This window comes from Aquila chrysaetos, chromosome 10, assembly GCF_900496995.4.
Source record: "Aquila chrysaetos chrysaetos chromosome 10, bAquChr1.4, whole genome shotgun sequence".
Lineage (NCBI taxonomy): Eukaryota > Metazoa > Chordata > Aves > Accipitriformes > Accipitridae > Aquila > Aquila chrysaetos.
In genome coordinates this window covers 39,425,007-39,448,508 of record NC_044013.1, presented here as the reverse complement: position 1 = coordinate 39,448,508, position 23,502 = coordinate 39,425,007, and the positions used below count along the sequence as shown (strand labels likewise).

The following is a 23,502-nucleotide window of genomic DNA, read 5'->3' as shown; positions in this document are numbered from 1 at the left end:
GGAAATTAGTTATGTGGGTTTTATAACAAAAATAAAATAAAATCCAACGTTTATAAAGAAAAAAAAAAAAGGCAGCTTCCCTAGGAGACAGTGCTGCGAACACCCTTTGCAGATAATTCAAGACCTGTCCAGATCTGAGGTTTCGTTGGTTCCCCGTGCTGGTTGGTGTGTGCAGCGAGGTGAAAGTCAAATGCGAACCCCGAGCAGGCAGCAGCAGCCTTCTCCCATCCTCAGCACTGGCAGGGAAGGGGCTGCCTTGCCCCGATTCACAAACCAGAGCCACACCAGCTCCTGGGCTGGGCACTGGCTCTGCTGCGGCAGTGGAAGGGAAACTCTCCATCCATCCCCTGCCATACCACCAGCTTCAGAGAGCGTGGGACAAGCCCCTGGGCTTTCACCACTCTGCTTCTCCCATCGCCGCTCTCTCCAGATAAGGACATGGTGGGCTAAAGCTGGATGACCAACTGGATTTACAGAAAGCCCTGGCTTCCCTTCTTCTTGTGTGCTAAAGTCAGCCTTATACCATAAACTTACATTTTCCTAGGTAATTTTTTTGTAGCTGACTCACACAGAGCTTCTGCCAGGAATTTTTATAATTAGTGAATTAGAGCAAGGTTTTGCCTGTGCATGCCTGACAACATCTGCTGATTTAAGTGAGCTGTGTTCAAAACCTTGCACAGCCCTGGAGGAGCATGGCTGAGTGCAGCCCTTCCTCCCAACGGCACAGCTGATGGGGCTCTTCTTGCCAGGCTGGTACCAACCACGCTGCTCCTCCTGCAGAGAGCTTTGCAGCTCCTAATCCATGTTTTGAGGAGAAGGAGATAAGCTGGAACAAAGTCCAAAGGGTACTGGAGAAGGGAGAGGGATGCTAGCTGCCTCTCGACTTTGCAAACCTCTTGCTGGAGCATCCCTGTGACAGCATCCGCAGCTATGCGCCTCTCCATCAAGCTGCATAGCTGCAAAGCCATCGTGCGTCACATCTTCCTTAGAGACAGACGACGGTATAGAGTTCCATAAAACCACAGAAAAAATAACTTCCTTAACCTCTTTCTTCGATGGACACAGGAGCTATTTTGCAAGTGAGGCTCCAACACACAACAGTGGTCCAACCTAAAGATCAAACGAAACCCATTTTCAGATAAGCCAAAAGCAGACATCTGGTGTTAGCAGCCTAAACTACACACGAGGTCCTTCCTGGATGATCCAAAAGCCTCCCACTTTCTGCTACAGGTCAGAAATGCAAATGAATTACCACCTTCAGGATCAAGCCATTCAACCTCCTCCCTGTAAGGTTTGCTACAGAGCAATGCCTGTACCCTCTGCACACAACTCCTTACTCGCCCAGTCCTGTAATTTATACCATATTACATCTGAAGGGCTGCATTAAGAAAATATTACAGTTGCCAAGCCCTGAAAAGCTAGGATGTGCTGGAAATAAGTTTTCTCTGTAGCTTTAATCTGGTCCACTTGCGTAGGGTCTTTACAGCATGGCCACATACCACGTGTGCATACAGCCCTGACGCAGTTAGCACCGAGAATAGAAGATGCTCAACAAGCGGGGAATTATTCAGTTTTGGTTTTCGACTGGTTGTTCATGTGCGACACTCAGCCCTCTTCACTTCACACTTTACATGTGCTGCTCCAATGCAAAAATGAAGGCGTCTTGCCACTGCAGACTGGGATACTTCTCAAACGATCGTGGATTTATTTTCATAAAATCCTAGAGAACTACATTCACAACACCTCCAGTTTATAGCTGAAGAAAAGAGGTACAGAGAAGCTCTGGGCATCCAGTTCCAGAATCAGCCTACAGCTCCCTTTTTAAAAAATAAATAGCACCGAGCGGCATTTTAAATGTTTGACGTACAACTTCCCATGAGATCATTTGCAGCAGGAGCACTCAGCACTTCTGCAACTCAACCCTCAGCCTGGGGACCCAGGAAATCAAGTCCCTTGTTGTGCATGAAAAGCAATTTACCCGGCGCCATACACGAGCCCTGCGGCAGAAGCAGAGCAGGAATCCCGTCTCCTTAACCATCACTTCACCCTTGCTATTTTTCCATTACTTGCCTTACTTCCTTCCCTCCAAATCCTGCCCCGTGCAGGGCAGAGGTCCTACACATGCAACCCCATCCTTCACTGGGCCGCCTCGACTGCCCTCCCTGAGCAGCGAGGGCAGGGGTGCCATGGAAAAAAACCATATGTGATCCCATAATTAGAAACTGCATCGTAATGCATACAGGGGGCTGAATTAAGGTTGCAGAGGAATACTGTAAATTGGATGCACATTTCTTGTTCCATTTTACTGCCTTTTTTTTTTTTTTTTCCCCTCCCCCTTATTTGGCTTTGGCTGCACTTCAGATTAAGCTCCTAATAAGGGCTGGAGTTGGACGAGATTTTTCAGCCCATCAGATTCCAGCCTTCTAAGCCATTGAAATGAGATTCAAGCTGAACTTGAATTTTCAATAGTTTGGCCTAAAGGCAAGGGTGTTAACAACAGACCTGCCAACACCTTCTCTATGAGAAATGTCTGAAAACATGTCTGCACATCAAATACTGCTCAGGCTCTGGTAGACAAAAGCCACAAAGCTAACATCTCAAATCCACCGCTAACTTGCTCGGCCGGTTCTCCTGTCAGTAAAGCTCATACATTTTCTCTGAAAATCCAGCAAACCTCTATATTCTCTCTAGGAAAGTGGGGTTTCCCCTAACAACCCTAAAACCTGCTGTAGTTTCGTTATGACAAGGCAAGGCAGGGGATAAGGAGAGGTCAGGTAAATCAGGTGGGCATACCTGCAGAAAGCAGACACACACCAGTTCACCCAACACAGTCTACTTAAAATGATGCACATCACCAAGATTAAAGATATCACACTGACATACATAGAGGAGCAATAAAAAAATGGTCTGTCCTGTAGCCAGCTCCTCTTACAAGCAACAGAAAGCTATGCTTGGGCTTTCTTTTCCTTCCTGAACACATTTCTCTTTTTTTTTCTTTTTAGTCGCTAACTACCTATTTTTTTAATCTATACACTAATATTCTGTGAAAGAGTTAGCCCAAACCCTAAAAGCAAGGAAGATACAATAAAGCTGGAACACATCCCCAGTGCCAGAGGAAGCAGACTGTGCCCTGAGCAGAGGGCATGGCCGTGGGAAGGAGGAGGGTGGGTTTCCTCTCCCATCTAGTTCCCCTTGGTAACTGCATCCCGTGTTGTGGTACCCAGCAGAGCACAACAGCCGGCAAAGGCAGGACCGGCTGTGGGCTCCAGCCTGGGCAGACCCCAAACCACCCCAATTTTGAAGCTGCCCTTGCCCCAGGATTTTTTTAGTTAAAACCTCTGACTTCAGCAGTCTTTACTAAAATAAAAATGTCACGTTACCAGGCTCTCAGAAGCCCTTAGACCACTCCAGCCTAAATGTACAAACCTAAAGCACATCACGCAGCTGAGCCTTTCACCTTCAGATTGCTGCATTGGTGGAGGAGCACTTTAACCGAGACCTCTGCTGGTACCCTGAACTGACTTCGGTTTGCATTTTTTTTTAAAGTGTTGAAGTATATTTTCTTGAGGACACGAATGCTTCAGCTTCCCTGCCACTAAAATCTTTTCTAAGTCACATTTCTAGCATGGTGGGTCTGAAGAGTAGCCATGGCCATCTACTCTTGCCAGTGCTGAAGGCATCAGGGCAGTGCAGGGAAGGCACTCCCCTCCCTCTGATAACAAATAATAGAGAAAAGAACGATGGTTTCTTGAACTGCATCCAAGGGAAAGTAACTGGGCTAGAGTGCCTGGCAGGGCATCAACAGCAATGGAAATTTCATCTTTCAAAGAAAAGAAATAAGACTGAAGAAGGGAGGGGGGAGATCCTGCAGGAGCTGAAATGCTACTAATCCCATGGATTGTTTCACGAACTTCTGCTTCTCTCCAATGAAATTTTATCCTCTGCAGAAAAATCACCTGGCTCCAACCTCTTTTGGTAAGTGAAGCGTAAACAGAATGAAAAAGAGCTCATATCCGAGCAGAAATCGAGCTCAGATGGGCTGTGACAGGCAGGAGAGCAGAGGGACGGCAGCCAGACTACTGGGATTTTGCTCTTTTCTTCGGACAGCCGCTGAGGGATCATTGAATCCACCAAGCAAAAAAGGCTCTTCCAACACAACAGGCGAGCACTGGCCAAGCCAGCGCAGGGCCCTCTGCTCATTGCCGAGGGGAAGGAGAGCACGGGGAGAAGAGCATGGCGATTCCTGCAAAAAGGTCTGGACTTGATTAAACTTATTTTCTTTAGTAACATTTAGTTAAGCAAGGGGGAAAAACCCTGCAGTGTTCTTCAGCGGCTCTTAACAGGGAAGCTGGAGTGAGACTGTTCATTCACCCTATTAGCTGAACAACAGGCTCTGCGCTGCAGCAGGCGCTGCTCCCATCAATATCCATTTCTCTGTTGGTACGTACTTTCACCAGTGGAAACAAGAAACACTGAAAACGTGTAAGTAAATGCCAGTTCCCAACTCTGAAATCAGAAGGTGTCTGGCAGCTCTGTGTCAGTGTGATGTACCCTCCAGGGGAATTACACACTGGTTCATATAGCTTGAAGTTCTGAACGAAGCAAATGCTGTTAGTAATGGTGGAGAAAAACAAAACAAAATTGCAAAAAAAGTGATTGCCCAAGCTCATGTGAGGCAAGGGTTTTCCTCTTCTACCTCTGTGGCACAGTGTCTAATTTACTCAGCTACAGAATGAGTTTCATTTCTTTTTACAAGGTTCACATTCTCAGCATCCCTCTTGCAATGAGCCCACTGCACCAACAACCCACATGTCACCATTGTGCTCTGTCCGGTCTTCAACTGCTGCGAGGCTGATGATAATTATTTAACTAGTGGAGGAAAACAGCAGTCTCACCGGCTGCAGAGGTTCGGAGCAAACACCCACATGGATGATGATACACCTACACACACTCCGATGCTTCTTCAGTGCTGGCATGTGCTCTTGCACAAGGTTGGTTTATCCTCAGGGCCAGCAAACGCCATGTGAGAAGCACACACAGAACAGCAAAGGCAAGACACAATCTGTAACTGTGCTAATTGCTGGAGTAATTAAAAAGTAAAAGACCGAACTAAATAGAAGTCTGAGCATCAGCAAAGAACCACCTTTCTTCCCAGGGGCCACCTCTCACAAATGACTTTCCCCACCAAGAGCCACCCATGCTGAGCCACCTCCATAGGCCTGGACAGCCACTTGAGCAGCTAACAAACAAATGTCAGGAATTTTTCTTTTCAATAGATTTGACCTTATTTTCTCTTCAGTGTGGCAGGATGAAAAGACATTTCTATTGGGCAATTGAGTTTTCCCCACAACAGACACAAGCTGGCATGTTCTAAGCATTTGGTATTTCAATACCAATTAAGTAAAATAGTAATTGTTACACCTAAGGGTTTCTCAGCTCCCCAAGAGGAAACACTTCATACATACAAAGATTTTCCTAGCTTTACCACTGCATACATAAGACGTGGATTAAGGGATGAATCACAACTTCAAATTCTTCACTACTAAGAAGCCTGGCAATCAACACTGCCACGTTCTGGCAAAGAAACCCTAAAAATCCCTGATCTTCACCCGTTGTGTCACCTGCAAACAGCTACGTGATTTATGTCCCGTGGGGCACTCCTGTCCTGCAACTCCTTTGCTGCAGGGGGTGCTGGGGCAAGGAGGGACCTGCCTGTGCCTGGCAAGTCTCTGCCACGAAAGCAGCTGGGTAACAGGATTTGTTCTGGATAATCCCTGCCCGGCTCTCGGGAGCCGAGGGGAGGAAGCAGCCGGAGGTGCACTCATCCAGAGATGTCAGCCACCACAGGTAACCCGCTCTTATACAACTTATTCTCCCCCAGCCACATGCCAGGTGTAAATCATGTCTCCAGTTTCAAGCCCTGAGAAGAAAAGGCAGCGTCGTGAAGACAGAAAGCAGGCGCATGGACTCTGTGCACTGACATCAGGGCGATGGGCATCCCTGTAACTGGGCAGGCAGATGCCCAACCCCAAGCTTTCAGCATGTTTTAAAGCCAATTTAACCTGCTAATCCAACCTAGTCAGTCAGTTTGGGACAGCAACCGAACCCAAGTGACAAACTTCTGCCCATTTGCTTTGGTCCTCTCTCCTCTGAGCAGCCTAGCACATACCAGTTGCGTGAGCTTGGCCCGAATAAATTCTTTTGCATAAAGGAGGTGAAGTTCTCAAATCTCAGCATGAAGGCCAGTAGCACACCTTGATGTCGCTTGGACAGACCTCCAGCTGCTGCTTAGAAGAGATGGGCAACTGTGTCAGCCGCAGGGAAGTCAAGCATGGCCAGGGCTCCTGCCAAGCCACCAGGCAGAAGCACCCACAAGGACAAAACTAAGGACCAGCCACTGGCAGGGAAGAGCCCTGCAAGCTTGCAGCCATGCAAAGTGCATCACCTCATGTAGGGCACAGCCATGGAGGAGGTCTCCGCTTGCCTTCCCCTTCCAGATCCCGAACCTCTGTGACCACAAGGCAGGAGGCATCTCCGCCAGCCTGGCCTGTCACTGCCTGTAAGGCACCCACCATCTCCCCATGGTGCAAGGGGGACGTTTCCTTAGATAACCAACTGTAGGGCAAGGACCATCTCTTCCTTGTGCGGTTGTCTGAACAGGGCCCAGCACAACAGACCCTGAGCCACCAGCAGGGCTGTAAGCTCTGCCTGGGGTTATTATTTTAATAATTAGAGGGATGGCCACAGACAGAGGTAGTATTTGGTGGCCTCTTAACCTAGAGAGTTACTGGGTTTTATGCAGACGACTCCACTTTTTCAGCTGTGAAGACTGCAGCAAATCCTCATGGAGACGAACATTAAAAAGAGGACGCTGGATGTGGCCCAACACAGGGCAGACGCTCGGCCAGCTCGAGCCAAAAAGCAACGTAAAACATGCAGGGCTCGCAGGGCGTTTCATTTTTAAACCGGAGTAAAATCTGGAACCTTCCTGCGATTCAAAGCCAGGCTGTCTGGAGCAAAGTGACTTTCCAGGCAAGGCACCGCTCCCTGCTCCAGACTGGTCCTTGTGCCTCTCTCCATCTATCCATCCGTCCCTCCCCATCCCTCTGCCTGCTCTTCCCACACTCTGTCCCTCTGCGAGACGGCTCTTCCCAACCTCAAAGGCTCTCCCCAACCTACCACATCACCATCTTTCCACCTCAAGAGCCACTGGCCCCACACAGCCGGCAGGGATGTGCCCGCAGGGAAAGGCAGGGACAGCCACCTACCCTTCTGCTTCACAACGTGGCAATTAACTGGCTTGAAAACTGCCTCTCTAGGCAAAAACCCATCCTGGGAGCGACCAGGGCAGCAGACATCTACTTTGTGCACCACCTAAGAGATAAACACCTTCTGCCAAGTGGGGCCCTGGATGCTCCTGTCACATACAATAATTAAACTGTCAGTCGGAGACACAGTGAATTAACGCAGACGGAGGTGGATAAAGGAATGAAATCGTTCCACTTGAATCCCCACAGCTAAACAAAACCTAAACCAGGTCAGATCTAATGATGAAAAAAGTGAAAGACCTACAAAGATTCAAGAAATCTCATTTAACAGTCAGCTTTCCCAGCATTTGCCGGGAAAGCAGAAAACCAGACAGAGCGCGCCCAAGCGCGCAGCGAGCCAGGATCGGGCTCACAAGAGGACAGAAAGGCACAGAGGGTATCGCTGTGCTGGCAGGCAGAAGCATGCACAGAGCGCTCCTTTCTTGACTGTCAAGAAAGCATTGCAATAGAGGTGGCCTGCGGGTCTTTGAAGACAAGGGGGAGGCAAAACTGCTGGTACAGCAGCTCGCAGCTTTTTCCATTCCTTTAAAAAAAAGAAAGGAACCAAAGCTGTGCCATACGTTAGCACTTAAGTAGTCCCTGCCCTCAGTTTCCCACCATCTGTACTCCTCTCTGAAACTCCACTACTCATTTAATTTATTGCTGTGTGTCTCCACCAAAATCAAAGACCTAAATATCAGTAATCTTGGTGGGAGGCATCCAGCTGCTACGATCCATTGTAGGGATAAAATGTATTTGTGCAAACTTGCATTGAGAAAGCTAGGCAGCAAATCTTCCTATGAAAAACTTCCCATGCTTTCAGATTAGCCGATCAAGCTGCAGGCATTAAGACCTTTCCCCTTCTCTATCTGCGAAATCCAGCGCTTAGGACACAAAAATGAGTCTTTTCTAACCCTGGAACGAACCGATTTTGGAAGCACACGGCACGACGGCGGCAGCAGCAGGGGGCAATGGCTGCGGCTGATGTGGCAGCGGACAGGGAAGCAGAGCACAACCAGGGGCTCAAATTCATGTGCGGCATGGGGCTGGTGAGATGGGGCTGCTCCCGGGGGACTGGGGTGCTGGGACCGGGAAATCACGGCCATGTCAGCTGCAGAGCCCCGCTCTGGTCACTCCTCCAGCCCCGGACCCCTCTTGCCTTAGCTTCCCTGCCCATCAGACAAAGACAGCAGGACTTCCCTAATGCATGCAGCTATTTTCAAAGCTCCCGAGCAGAGAGATTACAAGGAAGAGCTCATTATAAGCAGCCTGTAAGGCAACAGCAATACGACCTCTGTCTATAGCCACAAACCTGAATTAAAAAGGGAGCACCCTAAAAAATAAGCTTGTAGAGTCATCAACCTCTCAGAAGGAAATAAGCATAGCTCCCTGCCCTCTTAACACACCAGTATCAGTTGATGAAAGAAGTGCATTCCCGCAAGCTAAACACCCAGGCAGTACTTGCAAGGCAGGATTTGTAGCCTGGTGCCCTTCGATTTGCTCTGAGAGTGACAGAACAGTAGTCAGAAAAACTTGGGAGGCAGGGGGGAGAACATCTCTAATGCCCTGGTGACCTGTCTGATGCCGAAATCCCATAAGACCCAAGCACGTGCACAATGACCATAGCGCTGCTGTCGCCCACACCCTGGGCTGCATTTGAAGGGACAAACGGAGGGGCTGCGGGTCCCTCGGAGGGGCTGGGGGCCCCATGGGCCCCAATGGCTCCTGGACTCACTTGCTTCTTGGGCTGAAACAGTCACACAAAGGAGGTTTCATCTGCTTCACAGCTCCGACAGCAAACCTGTAAATTGTCTTCTTCCCATGCCATCACACAGCTTGCTTCATTTGAAACCTGTTTTACCCTTGCTGTCTTCCTCCCGGCTCAGTTCAAGTTGCCTTATTCCTGCATACAACAGCAGCAGTCAAGCAAAGAGAGGACAAACCAGGACCCATGGCATATCCTGGACCCCCAGCAAGGGTCAGGCAAGTGGATGCTGAACTGCAAACCCAACAGCGCAGCTCACAACCAAAACCCCATGCAAACCTCCAGCCCAGCGTGCAACCTTTTAACTAGCAGCGAGCAGGAGGGGATGCAGCTGAGATCCCTGGCAACACTAGTAAAATCACTGTGCTTCTCCTTTTTTTGGGAGAGGCAGAATAATCCTTTTGAACTATCAAAGTGGGGGAGAACCGACATCTGTTCAGATTCAACTGCTTGGGTCTCACTGTTTTAGCTCCAACTCTTTTCCGACGGGTGGGAAAGGTCTCCAGCTTTTATTCAAAGGCATTGTCCTAATACAGGGCCTTTCAGCAGAGGATTGCAGAGCACCTTACAGACATTTAATTAAAACTTACAACCTGCCCTGGTGAGGGAGGGATTACAAACAGACCCCCGTCTCAAACAGCAGCTCACCAGCACAAGCATCTTTCTCCCGTAAGACCGAGGCGTTCAGCTCAGTTGCAAGAGCACAGCAGTCCCAGCCTCACCAAGCTACTAAATACGTCCCAAACAGCACGGAGCCTTTGAAGAGATGTCGGAGCAGAGGGGAGAGACCAGGAGCGCACTCCAACAGGACGGGACGGGCGGTCAGGGGCTCCTCTCCACCAACCGAGCCACAGCAAGGAGACGGGTTCAACTTGTGCCAGACACAAAACCATGGTTTGTTACCCCTCTGCAATTTCAATACTATGCACTTCCAAAGCATGGCATTACTGGGGACCAGTTCATCCACCTAACAGCCCTGGAAGGTCGATAAAATGGAAAACCACGTTTGTTTTTTTCTCCCCTGCTTACCTATGGGGCAAGAGCTTTGCCGGTTGAATTAAATCTATTTAAACGAAAGTACGTTCAGACATCTGCCTTTGCAGAGTGTCAGCTGCGAGAAATGAGCTAACATCCAGATGCAGTGGCATGTCAGGATTAGCCCAGGCTGGGGCAGGAATGCTTCCATGTATGGAAAAATATTGGAGCAGTGAAACCATAAGCTTGGAGCAAAGCAAAGTGAGAGGCCCTGTCAATGAAGTTGCGGGCTCAGGTTTAGAGGATTTAGCAGCTCAGATCCGCCATAAGATCCTCAGCACATATTACAATAAATTTCACACTTCTTCCAAAAGGGACTCCCACAGCAATGCTGCGAGTTGCGAGGGTGAGATCCTACACCCGTCTGTTTGCTCTGGAAGCGGGGCTCAGACCATTGGGTACCATTAACGCCCCCCACGCTGGGCACGGGCTCGGGCGTTGATGGAGAGGTTCTGGCGAGTACAAGGCTGCCGCTCGCACTTGCTTGCCCGCCCATCCCTCGGCGGCTGCCTTCTGCACAGCAGGATTTATAAAAGCCAACTCGGAGCTGGCATGCGGGACGAAGCGGTGGCAGTTCAAAAGAAAACGCTTGCCTGAATCAGCGCGGCTGGGGAGTTGGCGTGCGCTTCTGCCAACACCACGGCAAGGGCAGCGACTGCCGAGGCACGGGGCGAGAGCCGGGGCAGTATTCTCTTCAACCGACCCGGCACAAATCAAGAGGGCTCATTTGTCAGCGTCCCGAGTTAACACTAATGAAGTAATGGCTATGACTTCATCTCTCCAGTGGGAATCTCTTGGGAACGAGGGAGAACTAGAATTTCTCTCTCCGGCTCACTCACGCAGTTGCAATTCGTTTCAGTTGCCTTCTACTCTCTTCTGCAAACATTACCTAATTCTCACCCAGATTCTTAAATCCTTGCACTGAAACATAAAACAATGCTCCCTTCTCAGCTGTCAAAGCCCAGCCTCGCAGAGATCCCTCCCGGCAGGATGTGACCCCTTGCACTGGCTGCCACCCCCTCCCTGGGGGCCAGCCACACTGAGCCCCCACTCGCATCTGAGGATGCCACCAGCTATTTTTTATGCCTCAGATGTGAAATAAAAATCTGGTAACTCTTGGCAAATTCACTTTAAATCGGCACCTTTGCACCTTTTCTCCATTAAAATATTTTAAAGTCAGGTTAGATTTAGCCACAGTTGCAGCCACAGACGAAGTGTTGCCGGAGGACCCTGGAGCTTCTCTCCTTGGCTGGACAGGACAGCTTCAACTGCTGCAGATCTTCATGGGTGTAAAATACACGCAGCAACCTCCCACACCACCCTGCTGCTACAGCACTTTGCTTGAAGAGGCTGTCGAGCCTCGGCCCCGGCAGCACCAGGTAGCCCCGCTGCCTTCCTCATTACAAGCCTTTGGCTTCCAGGTTTGCTCTGCCCTGGGTTTGCTTCCCCGTGACCGCGCTGAAGACGCTCTCCCTCCCGTGCACCATTCCTTGGCTCGGCAGTTGCAATGGCACTTATCATTTGAAGCGCAACCTCTATGGAGCAGATTCTCCCCAGCTTTTAGGCTCTGTGCCCAGCACTCACCTCCCTGCTCGGGCAGGGAGCCAGCACCCCTGTGCTCCTCTGTGCCTCATCGGGGGCTCCCATCGCTTTGTTTTGAGGCCAGAGGGGCTTGCTGGGCTCCAAGCGGGGGGCTGATCAGATTGCAAAAGCTCAGCTAATGCCCTGACGCAACTGAAGCAGTCAGTCACTCGCACCAAAGACCACAAATTCTTTACATATTAATTGTTGGTTGCAATTGTTCGCGGTGTTGAAAGACAGACGTGAGAGTATGCAGAAACCATTCCTGCATCTTTTTAGTTCCACCCTTCCATTAATTGTGTGTACTCTAAGCCAAATCAATAAGACACTACATTTTCTTTGGAAAACTGAGATGATGAAAATGCGATCAGCTATCATACAAGATGCTCATGTTGTAATCTGAAATACTTGTATAATTCACCTTCCCTCGAGAGAATTTAATATGTCTATTTGCTTACTTGTCAACTCATCCTGCTCCCAGTTTCTCCACTGGCCATGTCTTGTCTTTACAACCTACAGATTTAACTCTAATTGTGTTTTGTTGCCTACAGAGCATCAGCAGAGAAGCATTGGTTCCAGCCAGCACAGAGGAAGCTGCCCTGCAGACGTATGTCAAGGCAGTGCCAGAGAAAAGCCCCCTCCTCAGCTGAACACCCCCCGGCCCCGAGCCTGGGCTCCTACCCGGGGAACAGAGGGGAATTAATGTGCACAAAGGCCAAGTCGTAATGAATCCAAGCACCCTCCCCAAGTTGGCATTACTCCCCCCTTTTCTAACTGTTATTATCTGAAGATGGCATGAGCACAAAGTGATCCGTCTAGAAAAATGTTTCAAATCTATTGTGCATTACACTGTGATATGCCATGGAACCAGTTTAGAGAATGCACGCAGCTATAAAGTCATGATTATTCAGTATTCAACCCAGCCTTAAAGCTCAGGAGTCAGCTTGTTATTTGCTGAAAGCAGGGGGCCTGAAATTATCCATGAATAGTTCAAAGCTGCAGTTAATTCAACATCTCTACTTTCAAAAGCATAAAAATCACAGATTCCTGGAGTGTGTAAGCTTTTTAAAAATGACAAACTACTAACTGTCAAATCAAAGCAGCAAACAGAAATCCACATGGCTGATAAGACAAATAGTTGCATTTTAAAGAGTAATTAAATATCACTTTGGAATATTTTGCTTGGAACTTGTTTCCCTGATAAAAAATGGGGAGGGAAAGGAGGAGGAAGCAATCCACGCACACCAACGAGCTTCTCACCAAGCAAATGCTCAGGCCAACGCTGCTCAAACTTGTTTTCTTGAATTCAGAGTTCAGCCCACTGTATCGCAGCCTCCCGCACCCTCTCAGTTTCCCTATATCCCTACATTTCACATCAAAACACTAGCAGTAAGGAGCAGACGATCACTGTGTTGAATCTGGCTTGTTGGTGAGGAGGGTGCGTGAGGCTGGGGCAAGAATCCTCCTGGTCTGATCACCAAGAAGTGCAATATCTTCTGATTTGACTTAGATTAAAACCATACCCCAACTTCCATGCTGGGAGCGTTGCTGAAAAAAACAGGAATGCAAAACAGAGAGCTCTACCCAGATGCAATTCAGGAGAAGTGAAACCCTATCCCAGCCGCATGAGCTAACCCTACCATACCATACGCTGCTTTGAAACATTAAAAGTATGTCCATGAGAAAGGAACAAAAAACTCCAACTTCAAAACCCCCTGGACTCTCTCAAAACCTATACCTGCTAACAATGAACTCACAATGAATTTCACACAAACTTTCTCAGTACTAAGAAATACCTATAGGCAATGGTACAGAAGGATCGTTTTTAGTATTAAACAAGGAGACAGCTTACTGCATTTCAAACTAAAATGTTATCAAACCACCTGAAGAAGCCACCATCCAAATGCAATGCAAACCTGATATCAGTTTTTGGGACAGGATTTGCAGAGCGCAGTCCAAGACCCAACCGTGTGTGATCAGCAAAAGCTCCTACTGCTTCTCCCCACCACGGAGCCAGAAGGATTTGATAATGAAAAGATGTCCAAGGATTTTCAGAGCAGGCCCTCAAACAGGGGCAATTACCGACTGAAGGATGCAATAAACAACACAGCAGATGACACACCAGCAAGACATTTAAAATACTAATTCTCCCCCAGGGAAAGCACTCAGGCAGGCCACGGTTTGGATATATGGGGAAATCCAACCTCCAAGGATGCCAGCCATGTTTTTGCAACTACTGCAGGACCAGGACACAGCACCTAGACTTGCCGTCTGCTGACAGCAGTGAACGCTTACAGGGATATCACTGAAGGATTAGGGTCTTGGCATGAGAGACAACTGCTAATTGTACGGAGGGCCACTGCTATGCTGTATAAAACGTATTCAGAAGTAATTTGGAAAAGCGGCATCAACAACAACAAGAATTAGAGAATGTTTTGGTTTCGATGTCATCCGCATGATGTGGAAATACTGAATACCTTCTTCCTCAGTTATAATTGAAGTTCACTGTTGTACTTCTCAAAAATCACACAGAAAAACACTCCATTGTTTTGCACTTTCATTTGTAAAGCCGTTACATGTTCAGCTCCTAAAAGAATGCATTTTTGGAGAACTTTGCATGGATTACTTTAAAAAGTAAAGTTCCTCTGCTTAGTTCTGCAACCTGAGAGTAACAAATGAAATTGTCAACCATGCATTTTTAAATGAACGTTTTCATTTCAACATCTGGATTAAAATGCCACAATGAAAAACAGCATGCAGGCTTCTCTCTGCTCCTTTCATACATCTCCCATTCTTATGTTTCAGAACCAGTGAGTTTCAAAGCAAACAAAGAATCAGTCGGTGCTGCTAATGCCTTGCTTCTTACTCAATAGCCTTATGTCATGAAAAGACCATATTTTTCAAATCTACATCTCTGTGAGCCAAAGATTTCACATACATTCCCACCCCAGAAATACAGAGTCAGGAATACAGCTGAAAGTGATTACCTAGATATTTTTATATGATGAAACTCAAAAGCTGCTTCAAGTGATTTACAAAATTTTCTGTTAGACAAATCCCACATCTGTGCTGACCACTTGCCTCCCAGATCTCAGCAGATGGCTATTTCAAACAGAAAAGTTACGAGTCCCTGAAAATCAGGGTGTATCATAAATTGTAATCAAGGATTTGAGGTTTCCCCCCCCCCCCCCCCCCCAAATTGCGTACAGTCGAATTTAATGACACTTCTACCTCCTCCCCACCATTTCTTGCACAAACTCTACCTACAAAACTAGTACCCGGTGTCTTCTTAGGAGAGGGTCCCACAGTAGACAATCTTTTTAAGCAGAGAGAAAGAAAATGCCCTTTTATTGGGAAGGGGGGGAGGGACAGAGAACATAATTTAATTTAAAAAAAAAAAAAAAAAGAACAAGTGGGTATTTGTTGTAAAAGACTTCACAGAGATATCTGCAAACAAGCAAGAGTTTTGTCACATTTTACCCATCAATTTTAAGACCACTGTTTTACTTGCGGTGCTGAGGAAGACGTACTCCCAGCACAGAAGGGGTGTTCTTCTGTCCGTGTCCAACTCGGATCACCTACCATAGTAGTAAAGTCATTAAAACAACAAAATCCAAAACTACGAACTTGCTCCTTCTCCCCTCCTTAGGGCAAGACAGAACAGATGTCTTCTTCACATGCGGAGAAAGATCACGTGCCTCTGCCACACAATTCAGCAAAAGACACATTTCATGTGAACATGGGAGAAAATACATAGAGCAGGGTACACAAATCAACTGTCAAGATAAAGGAAAACCACTTTGTCCCAACTGAAGGGTATTTACCAGTGTGAGCAAAGACAGATCGTCGAACTGTTTTCAGGTACTTGACTGAATAATCACAGCAACATAATCAACACGTTTTGCATTTATTTAAAACCAGAGCAGAAGTATTTCAGGTCCAGTGGAAACGGTTTTGCCTTCCCAAGAAGAATCTGGGCAACACTCAAGCAGATGCATAAATACAGCGGAAAGCAAACACAAAACAAGAGGCAAAGCACAGACCCTACACTACTGCAGCACTGCGTGGATGCACCAAGTAAGCGTAATTAGAAAAGTCAAGATTAAAAAGAATGAGGAAGACGATTGGGCCAAGTAAGTAACAAGTAAAAACAAAAGCAAAGGCAAATAAACAACAGCAAAAGATAAACTGCTTCTCTCCCAGTACAGACAAGCTTGCAGCCTTTTCTCCTCCGGCACCCTGACCCTCCTTTCTCCCACTCCTACATGGACCCGTGTGAGAGGACCTACTTGATGGAGAATGTGGTCAATTTACTTTTTTTTTTTTTAGCAGAAATGACCAAGATGTCCCACAGCAACGCAGCACAGCAGGACAGCATGCTCCTGCTCTCCTCCAAAAGCCTATGTGCCGAAAGCCCTCGAAGAGCACCCGAATTCACCCCAAGTGTAGGTGGACTCTGCAGCACGGATGGTCCAGAGCTCACCAGGAGAAGTCTGGGATTCTCCCGGCAGCGGGGAGGGTGCTGCCCTGTCGTGGGCGCCAGCGGACATCAGGGCACGTAGACAGATGGGGGCTGTTTACATTACCGAGGTTCTCAGTAGCAATCAGGAATTAAAGCTGTTATTAAATCAACCTTCCAGAACTTGAGCAGATGTTCGTGCAAACAGATAACAACAGGGTGATGTTAAACCAAAACCCTAAACAAAACAAAGACACGGAGCAACATCTCTCCCCCATGTTCTGCTCAGCAATGCCAGGCATTATCAGAAGACAAATCAATTATCAACAGCTACGTATAGCTACCCAAATCCGGGGCTGAACAGCTTAATTGAGGGATGTGTATCACGAGTTAAAGGCCTCCAATCTCATTTGGCACGTTACGGTTTTGTTCTTGAAAAAAACAAACCCCAATAATACGGCTGGCTGTGGCTCAGACGGAGGCATAATGCCATCCTCCTCATTAATCAAAGGCTTTCCCCACGTCCAGATGTTTGCTGACTGGTACTGCTTTCTTTTATTACTGGTTTGGAGACAGAAATTGCTGTATGCTAAAGTTACTCAAATTCAACTGGTTGTTGCAAGATGCACAGGCTGTTATGTGCTTGGTAACTGCACCCCGGCATTATTGAGTTACCGAGGCATTCAATGAAGAGTGGCTGTTTTCTTTGACAACTCGTACTACTTTCACCAGAACCATGAGAGTAAAATGTTATTTTACTTTTAGGACTGTGGGAATTTTACTGGAAGCCCAGAAAGTAGCCTGGTTTTTTAAGACCGATCAACATTTGATGCCCGGGGTTTGGGGGAAGGAGAAATGTAAAAAGACGCAGAGTACACCAGAGAAAGACAATGCACACACTGATAAATGTTTCAGCAGGAAACCAGGACCGTTAATAGCCGTATTATTCAATAATTCCAAGCAACAAAAGTGATGCTACAGCCAATATGGGATAGGAAGCCATCTCTTCCCAAAGCTTTCACGACCTCAGTAGATAAAGTAACCAACCCACACTGGGAAGCGTTGGCTGGAAGGGACCTCTGGAGGTCTTTGAGCCCCACAGTCACCAGCACGAGACCCTGCCGGGCGCAGCTTCGCCCAGCCAAGCCCCAAAACCTCCAAGGATGGGGGGGTCCACAGCCTCTGGGCTGAGGCTGAGAGCTCAGGGATGGAGTTCAGCTCCCTGCCTGATGTTCCCACGTCTCTCTCTCTCATTATCTCTACTCTGTATCAATAAGATCCCTTTCTTCCCATAAATCTATACAATTCTCTGCGGGTTGTCTCACATGGGGTTTAGGAGTAGCCTTTAGTGCAAAGGAACCATAACTCAAAAGGACTGCCTATGTTTTCCTAATGCTTTTGTTTTTAAACAAATGAAGCCTGTGAGGTACTGAACATATGCTAGACATCCCCAGCTCTTGCTGGCATGTTTCTGAAAAACAGTAAGTTTGTGCTTTTCTGGAGAGTCAGGTCATTAACCCGACTATTTAAAAATCAGCCTATTATACAAGGAAACTTCTAACTGCCTGAACTACAGGTTATAAATCTCCTGTTTAGAAATCTGATATCCTGACATAATTGCCCTTATAACTTACAAATAGGCTCTCTGTTATCCATAGATTAAGCTTCCTCCAAAGCCACATCACATCTGCTTAGTTTTGAAAATATACAGCACGAGCTTCAATTACTTTACACTCTGCACAAAAATAATCCTGAATTTAACTCAGGGCTTCTTGGAATAAGAGTTTAAGACCCCATAATCTTTTTATTTCATGTTTTCTTGCAATCTAATAGATGGAAGCATTGGCCGACACGTAAAATTAATGCCACCTTCCACTTCTACGATTTCCCAACAATTTAACTACGTTGCAGTGGAATTTTTAAAGCAAATACGGCAAGCAAAAGTCCCACCACCTAAACAATCTGAAATGTTCTGTAGGGAAATGGCCAGCTACTAATTGGAACCACAGTCTTTTCACATCCCTGTAGAAGAGGGTTTGGTTTTAAAGAAACCGGAATTAACTGCAATTTCTCTGAAGGATGAAGCTTCTGTCGCAGCTCCCCTTGTTAATGAAACCGATCTCAGATCCCGACCTGTGACCACTCATGCAAGCTCCCAGTTAGAAGTGTCTGGACTTCAAAGGGGCAAACTGGGGGCCTCCAACAGCATCATCCAGGTGCACGGTGTTAAACACCTGAGAGCTTTTGCAGAACTGAGGGCTTAGTGACAAAAACCTGCAGCAAATGAGGAAAAAAGCCAAATCCGTGTTTCAAACCAGCTATGCCTCTTCTCAGCGGAGGGGACATCACACAGCGCAGCCAGACGACAGCCAACTTTTCCTTAAACGACTCCTTCGCCTAACGAACAGCGCGAAGTGCCGGCAGAGGAGTTTTCAGAGACCCATTCAGGAAGAAGTCGTCCCTCTCATCCCAACACAGCCTCACAGAGCCCAAACACGGGGGATGCCCGAGGGGCTCAGCCGCCCCCCGGCCCCACAGATACCGGCGTTACCCCAATCCCCGCTGAAGCCGGGAACGCGCCTTGCTGAGAGCCGAGCCAACACCCGCCCGCTGCTTTCAGACCGGCAGCCGTAATCACTCGCCGGAAAGATGTTTAGAAATGGCACTGTGGGGCACCATCTTTTTAATTCTTACTCAATAGCTTCCAGAGATTAGATTTGTAAAGAGGGGTTGTTGGTTTTTTTTTTTAAACTACCAACGTTGCAAGCTTGTTGGGATCTGGAAGCCCAGCCTTTGCCTTCCTGTACCTCACAGCCTTCCCTGTCTGGGTCTTACAGAGTGCTTTTTGTCTGTTATCCGTCTTTCAGATTAAACTCTTCAGATGAGGGGCTGTAACTCGTAGAGTATCGAACACACCAGCTGCTAAATGAGACGAATAACGAACACCATCTCACAAACTCGCCCGGCAGCTTTGCCAGCATTTCCCAGACGAGCCGGGCTCCAACTCGCTCCTCAACCACCAAATGCCCTCCCACGGCTGGCGGAGGCCGTGGCCCCTTTCTGTGCCCAAACCCACGCAGGAAAGCCCACGGGGACGCTATCCACGGCCCGTACCGAGGCCTGCTCTCCTCAGGCTGAGCCGCGGCCGCCCGACCGGAGCCGTGCTCCCGGGTTTCGCCTCAGAGGAGCGACTTCTCTCACACGCCTCGCCTGACGGCCCCGCTCCTCTGAGGGACCCCTCGAGGCCAGCGGGCGCCGTCCAACCGCCCCCCCCCCCCGAAACCGCGACCCCCAAACCGGGGTTCCCCCCCCCTCCTCCTTTACCCCCCCACCCGTGGAGGACGGAGCCTGTGGGGTTTCCCCCGCCCGCTACAGCGCGCAGGACCCGGGAACCGGAGGAGCCGGGCAAAGCGGCGTCGCCCCGCGGGACGGCAGCCGACCCCCAACCCCCCCCACACCACCACCACCACCCCCCCCTCGGGTTCCCCCCGGGAACTTTCTGGAAAGCGCCCACTCCTCGCCACGCGGGACCCGCCCCGGCGGCCCCGGGGTCGGGGTGGGGGGGCCCGGCCGAGCCCCGCCGCCCCCAGACAAAGCCCGGGGCGCGCCCCCCCCCCCCTCCACACACACACACACACACAGACAGACCCCCGGGCACGGCCGCCCGCCCGCGGTCTCACCTTGCGGTGCTTGTCGGCGAAGGGCAGCGCCAGCCAGGGCATGGCCCGCACGGCCTCCTGCCACTGCTGCTGCTCCTGCTCGGCCGACACGAAGACGATTTCGAGGCGCTGCCCGCCGGCCGCCGCCGCCTCTCCTCTAAAGCGCCCGTAAAAAGCGGCCAGGCTGGCGCCGAGCTGAGCGCAGGGGCCGCCGAGGCTACAACCGAAGTAAAGCCCCACCAACGAGACCCCCCGAGCGGCCAACGCCGACACGGCCACCTCCTCCCCGTCCGCGGCTACCAGCACCTCGCCCAGCACCTCCGTCAGGGCGCCCGCCATCCCGCCCCGCTCCGCTCCGCTCCCCGCAGCCGCCGCAGCCCGCGCCGGCCTGAGCCGAGCCCAGCCCCGCCCCGCCCCGCCAGGGGGCGCTGCCTCCCCGCACGGCCCCGCGCCCGCCCCCGCCTCGGGCAGCGCCGCCCCGCGCCCCTCACGGCCCGGCCCGGCCCGGCCCGGCCCGCTCCGCTCCCCGGCCCCGCGGTCACCGACACGCACCACCCGCCCCCGGCTCCCCAGGCGCGGGGTGGGTGACGGGCTCGGTAGAGCCCAGGCCGTGAATAAAGCCCCCGGGGAGCCTCCCCGAGGCCTCAAGCCCCTCCAAGGGCCCGGCTGTTCCCCGGGAGGGGACGGCCGGTGTTCACGGCAGAAGGAGAGTCTGGGCGGGCGCTGGCCTTGCCTCAGCCGGCCTGTCCCGCTGCCAGGAGCCGGTGACTGCCGGGGATTACGGACACCCGAGTTACGGTCCTGCAAACCCCGCCTGACCCCTCGCTGCCGGCTGGGACACCCGTCCCTTAAATCGCTGCCCGGAGAAGGGTGACGGCCCGCCGGCCCCCTCTGTCACTGAGGGTAGAGTAAGCTTTCACAAAGCCCGCAGAACAAGAGTGTTTCCCTTCTTTGTTTTCAAAATCTAAGGTAAATACGTGTTTACCCTTATCAATGACGGGCGGAAAAACCTGAAAGCCAATCCAGAAGTGCAAACACAAGTAAATTTGGCCGCGTTGAATTCCACCGTCTGGCTGACTACAATACAGAAGGGAAATAAAGCATAAACAAGACATGCAAACCAGGCTTTAAAATATATTTGCTCTTTGTAATCAAAGCCTGTAATCTGCAAGCCCGCAGAATTCACTGCAGCGCGGATCCTCAGCCGCTTCGGACTGACGTCCGTGTGTCCAGGCCACAGGTCCTGACCCGCATCTCTGCGTGCAAACACGCATCCTCCGCTTTCACACGCCGGTAAAGCAAAATAAACGTGTAAACGTGTGCGAAGCTGAGTCCAGAGGTCGGGTTTGGGGGGGCTGAAGCTTGAGGCTTTTGGTTTGGAGCATCCGTACGTGTTCTCTACAGACACACAGCTGCGCGGGCACTGCGAAACACACGGGGCGCAAAGTGTGTGCACAGGTTGGATACCTTCTCCATTTTACTTTTTGAAAGAGCCCCAAACCAGCACTCTTAAATCTTGCTTGCTACTGTAAAAGACACCTTTATTTTTACAGCACTTCCTTATTTGGCTTCTCATTTGGCTTCTTATTGCTGCCGCTTTCAGTTGTATTTAAAATCGTTGTATAGCATCCAGAGCCATTAGGGGATGTTTTATAAATACAATTAATTATCATTATTATTATTATTACAGCTTTACAATCTCTCTTTTCTTTTGCCAAGACCTGCTCCCTAGAGGTCGTTCAAAGCAAGAGGAGTTTTGTCTTGTTTTTATTTGTCCTGCCTTATCTGCCTTAATTAAGTATTTGGGCTCTTCAGGGCAGGGAAGCTGTTTTTTAAGTCTGCAGCCCCAAACTTGACCAACCCATGTGGCAATATAAATATTCTGTTGTAAAAACAATATTTATGGCTGCAGTTATTTCGTCTGGCCCCATTTTTAGTGAACAAAGCAGAAGTAAGATGCTCTGAAATACAGAACAAGTAGAAAAGCATTCCTCTCTCTTAAAGAACAATAAAATAGAATGAGGAAACAGCTGTTCTTACCAAACAACATCACAACGTGAGGTGTGAGTAAACTGAAGTTAAACCATGCGAACCCTTGCAGGCCTCCCGTTGTTGGTGGATGCCCGCTCACGTGGAGGCTCCGCAGCAGAATCATGGATTCGGGATGCCCATTTTAATTCCAGTATCTCAAGCTGGTTTTCAAAAGGCATTACAGGGCTTTTAATAAGCAGTTTCTTGTCTCTACAGAGACAGTGCCAGTCTGCGTTTCCCTAACTCCTATTAATTTTTCCCAAGCACTATTTTTCACACTGCATCCGCTTTGACTAGTATACATTGTATTTTCCACTAAAATATTTAGCAAATATTTTGCCACAGGACTTGGCAAATGTTTGCGTTTGCCTGCATTTCTCCCCCCCCCCCCCCCCCCCCCAACCAGTGTTCATCAGGGTCTTGTCGGCAAAAGGAAAAAAAAAAAACACAAAAAACCAGAAATATTGACGAATTGCGGCGGGGTGAAAGCGCCGAGCCCGAGGGTGCTGCCAGGCGAAGACCAGGACGGTTGGGAGAAGGGGCCCGTTCCCGTCCCGTCCCCCCCCCCCCCGCTCCGTGCTGCAGCCGTCTCTGCCGGGAGCGGGCCACGGGCGGAGCGGGAACACGCGGGGACCCAGCGCCACCTCCCGGGGCGGCCGCGTACGGCGAGCCCGGAGCCGTGCCGGAGCGGGGCTGCGGGCTGGGGAGGGGGGCAAAGGCACCCTCCCCGAACCCTCAACCCGGCCTGCTGTGGGTGCTTACAGAGCCGGGCCGGGGGGGGGCCGAGCCAGCCGTCACCCAGAAATGGGTTGGGAGCAGAAATGGGAAATTGGGGTGAGTTCACGCTTAAGGTTTCGGTTGGGGAAGGTCGGCGGGCTTTGCGGGTTCTGCCCGAAGCTGATGATGGTGAGCTGTGGGGATATAAGCCCATCAGCTTGAGCAAATTAAACCCGTGGCAGTGAAAAGAAGAACAGAAAGGTACACTCAGGGTGTCTTTTAAACAGTGGTAGCTGAGTCACCCTAAAGCCACAGCGTAAAAGAAGCCATCACAGAATTTAGATTGGATATTAGGAAAAATTTCTTTACTGAAAGGGTTGTCAGGCATTGGAACAGGCTGCCCAGGGAAGTAGTGGTGTCACCATCCCCAGAGGTATTCAAAAAGCACATAGACAAGGCACTTCAGGACATGTTTTAGTGGGCATGGTTGACGGTTGGACTCGATGATCTTAAAGGTCTTTTCCAACCTAAACGATTCTATGATTCTATGAAAGAAAACTCCCATTTACGAACAGCAGAGAGAAACAGCCTGGTTAGTCTCAATCTTTGGGAAGACAGCTTCCCAGGACACAAAAGTTGCCCCACGTTAGTTCCCAGCACATGCAGCGCTGCAATGGCACCGGCAAGCAGGAGCACACAGTGGCGGATGCGCAGCGATGCAGAGGCACGCAGGCCATGCCAGGCTTGCGGGTGCCAGTGAGACACTGGATTTCTCATTGCTCTTTTTTTAAAGAGGCAACTGCCTTTTGGACAAATTCCATCCACTGTAAACATTGGTTTCGAGCTTCTCTATAACCCTTCTTACAGAGGCATGTCTGCACTAGCAAGCTGGGACAAATAATGGTGTGAACAGTCCTGTTTATGTGACTGTCCATGCCAAAAAATAGC

The 23,502-nt window shown here is 49.5% G+C and overlaps 1 protein-coding gene across 1 annotated transcript in view; it reads right to left on the bottom strand.

The window, feature by feature from the left end:
* NXN (nucleoredoxin) overlaps nucleotides 1-20,209 on the bottom strand; it is a 54,662-nt gene extending 34,453 nt beyond the window's left edge. The window contains exon 1 of the mRNA XM_030028787.2: nucleotides 19,828-20,209. Within this exon, the coding sequence (XP_029884647.1) occupies nucleotides 19,828-20,145 (318 nt within the window). The 5' untranslated portion in view covers nucleotides 20,146-20,209. The remainder of the gene's footprint in view (nucleotides 1-19,827) is intronic.
* Between the last annotated feature and the right edge of the window lie 3,293 nt (nucleotides 20,210-23,502).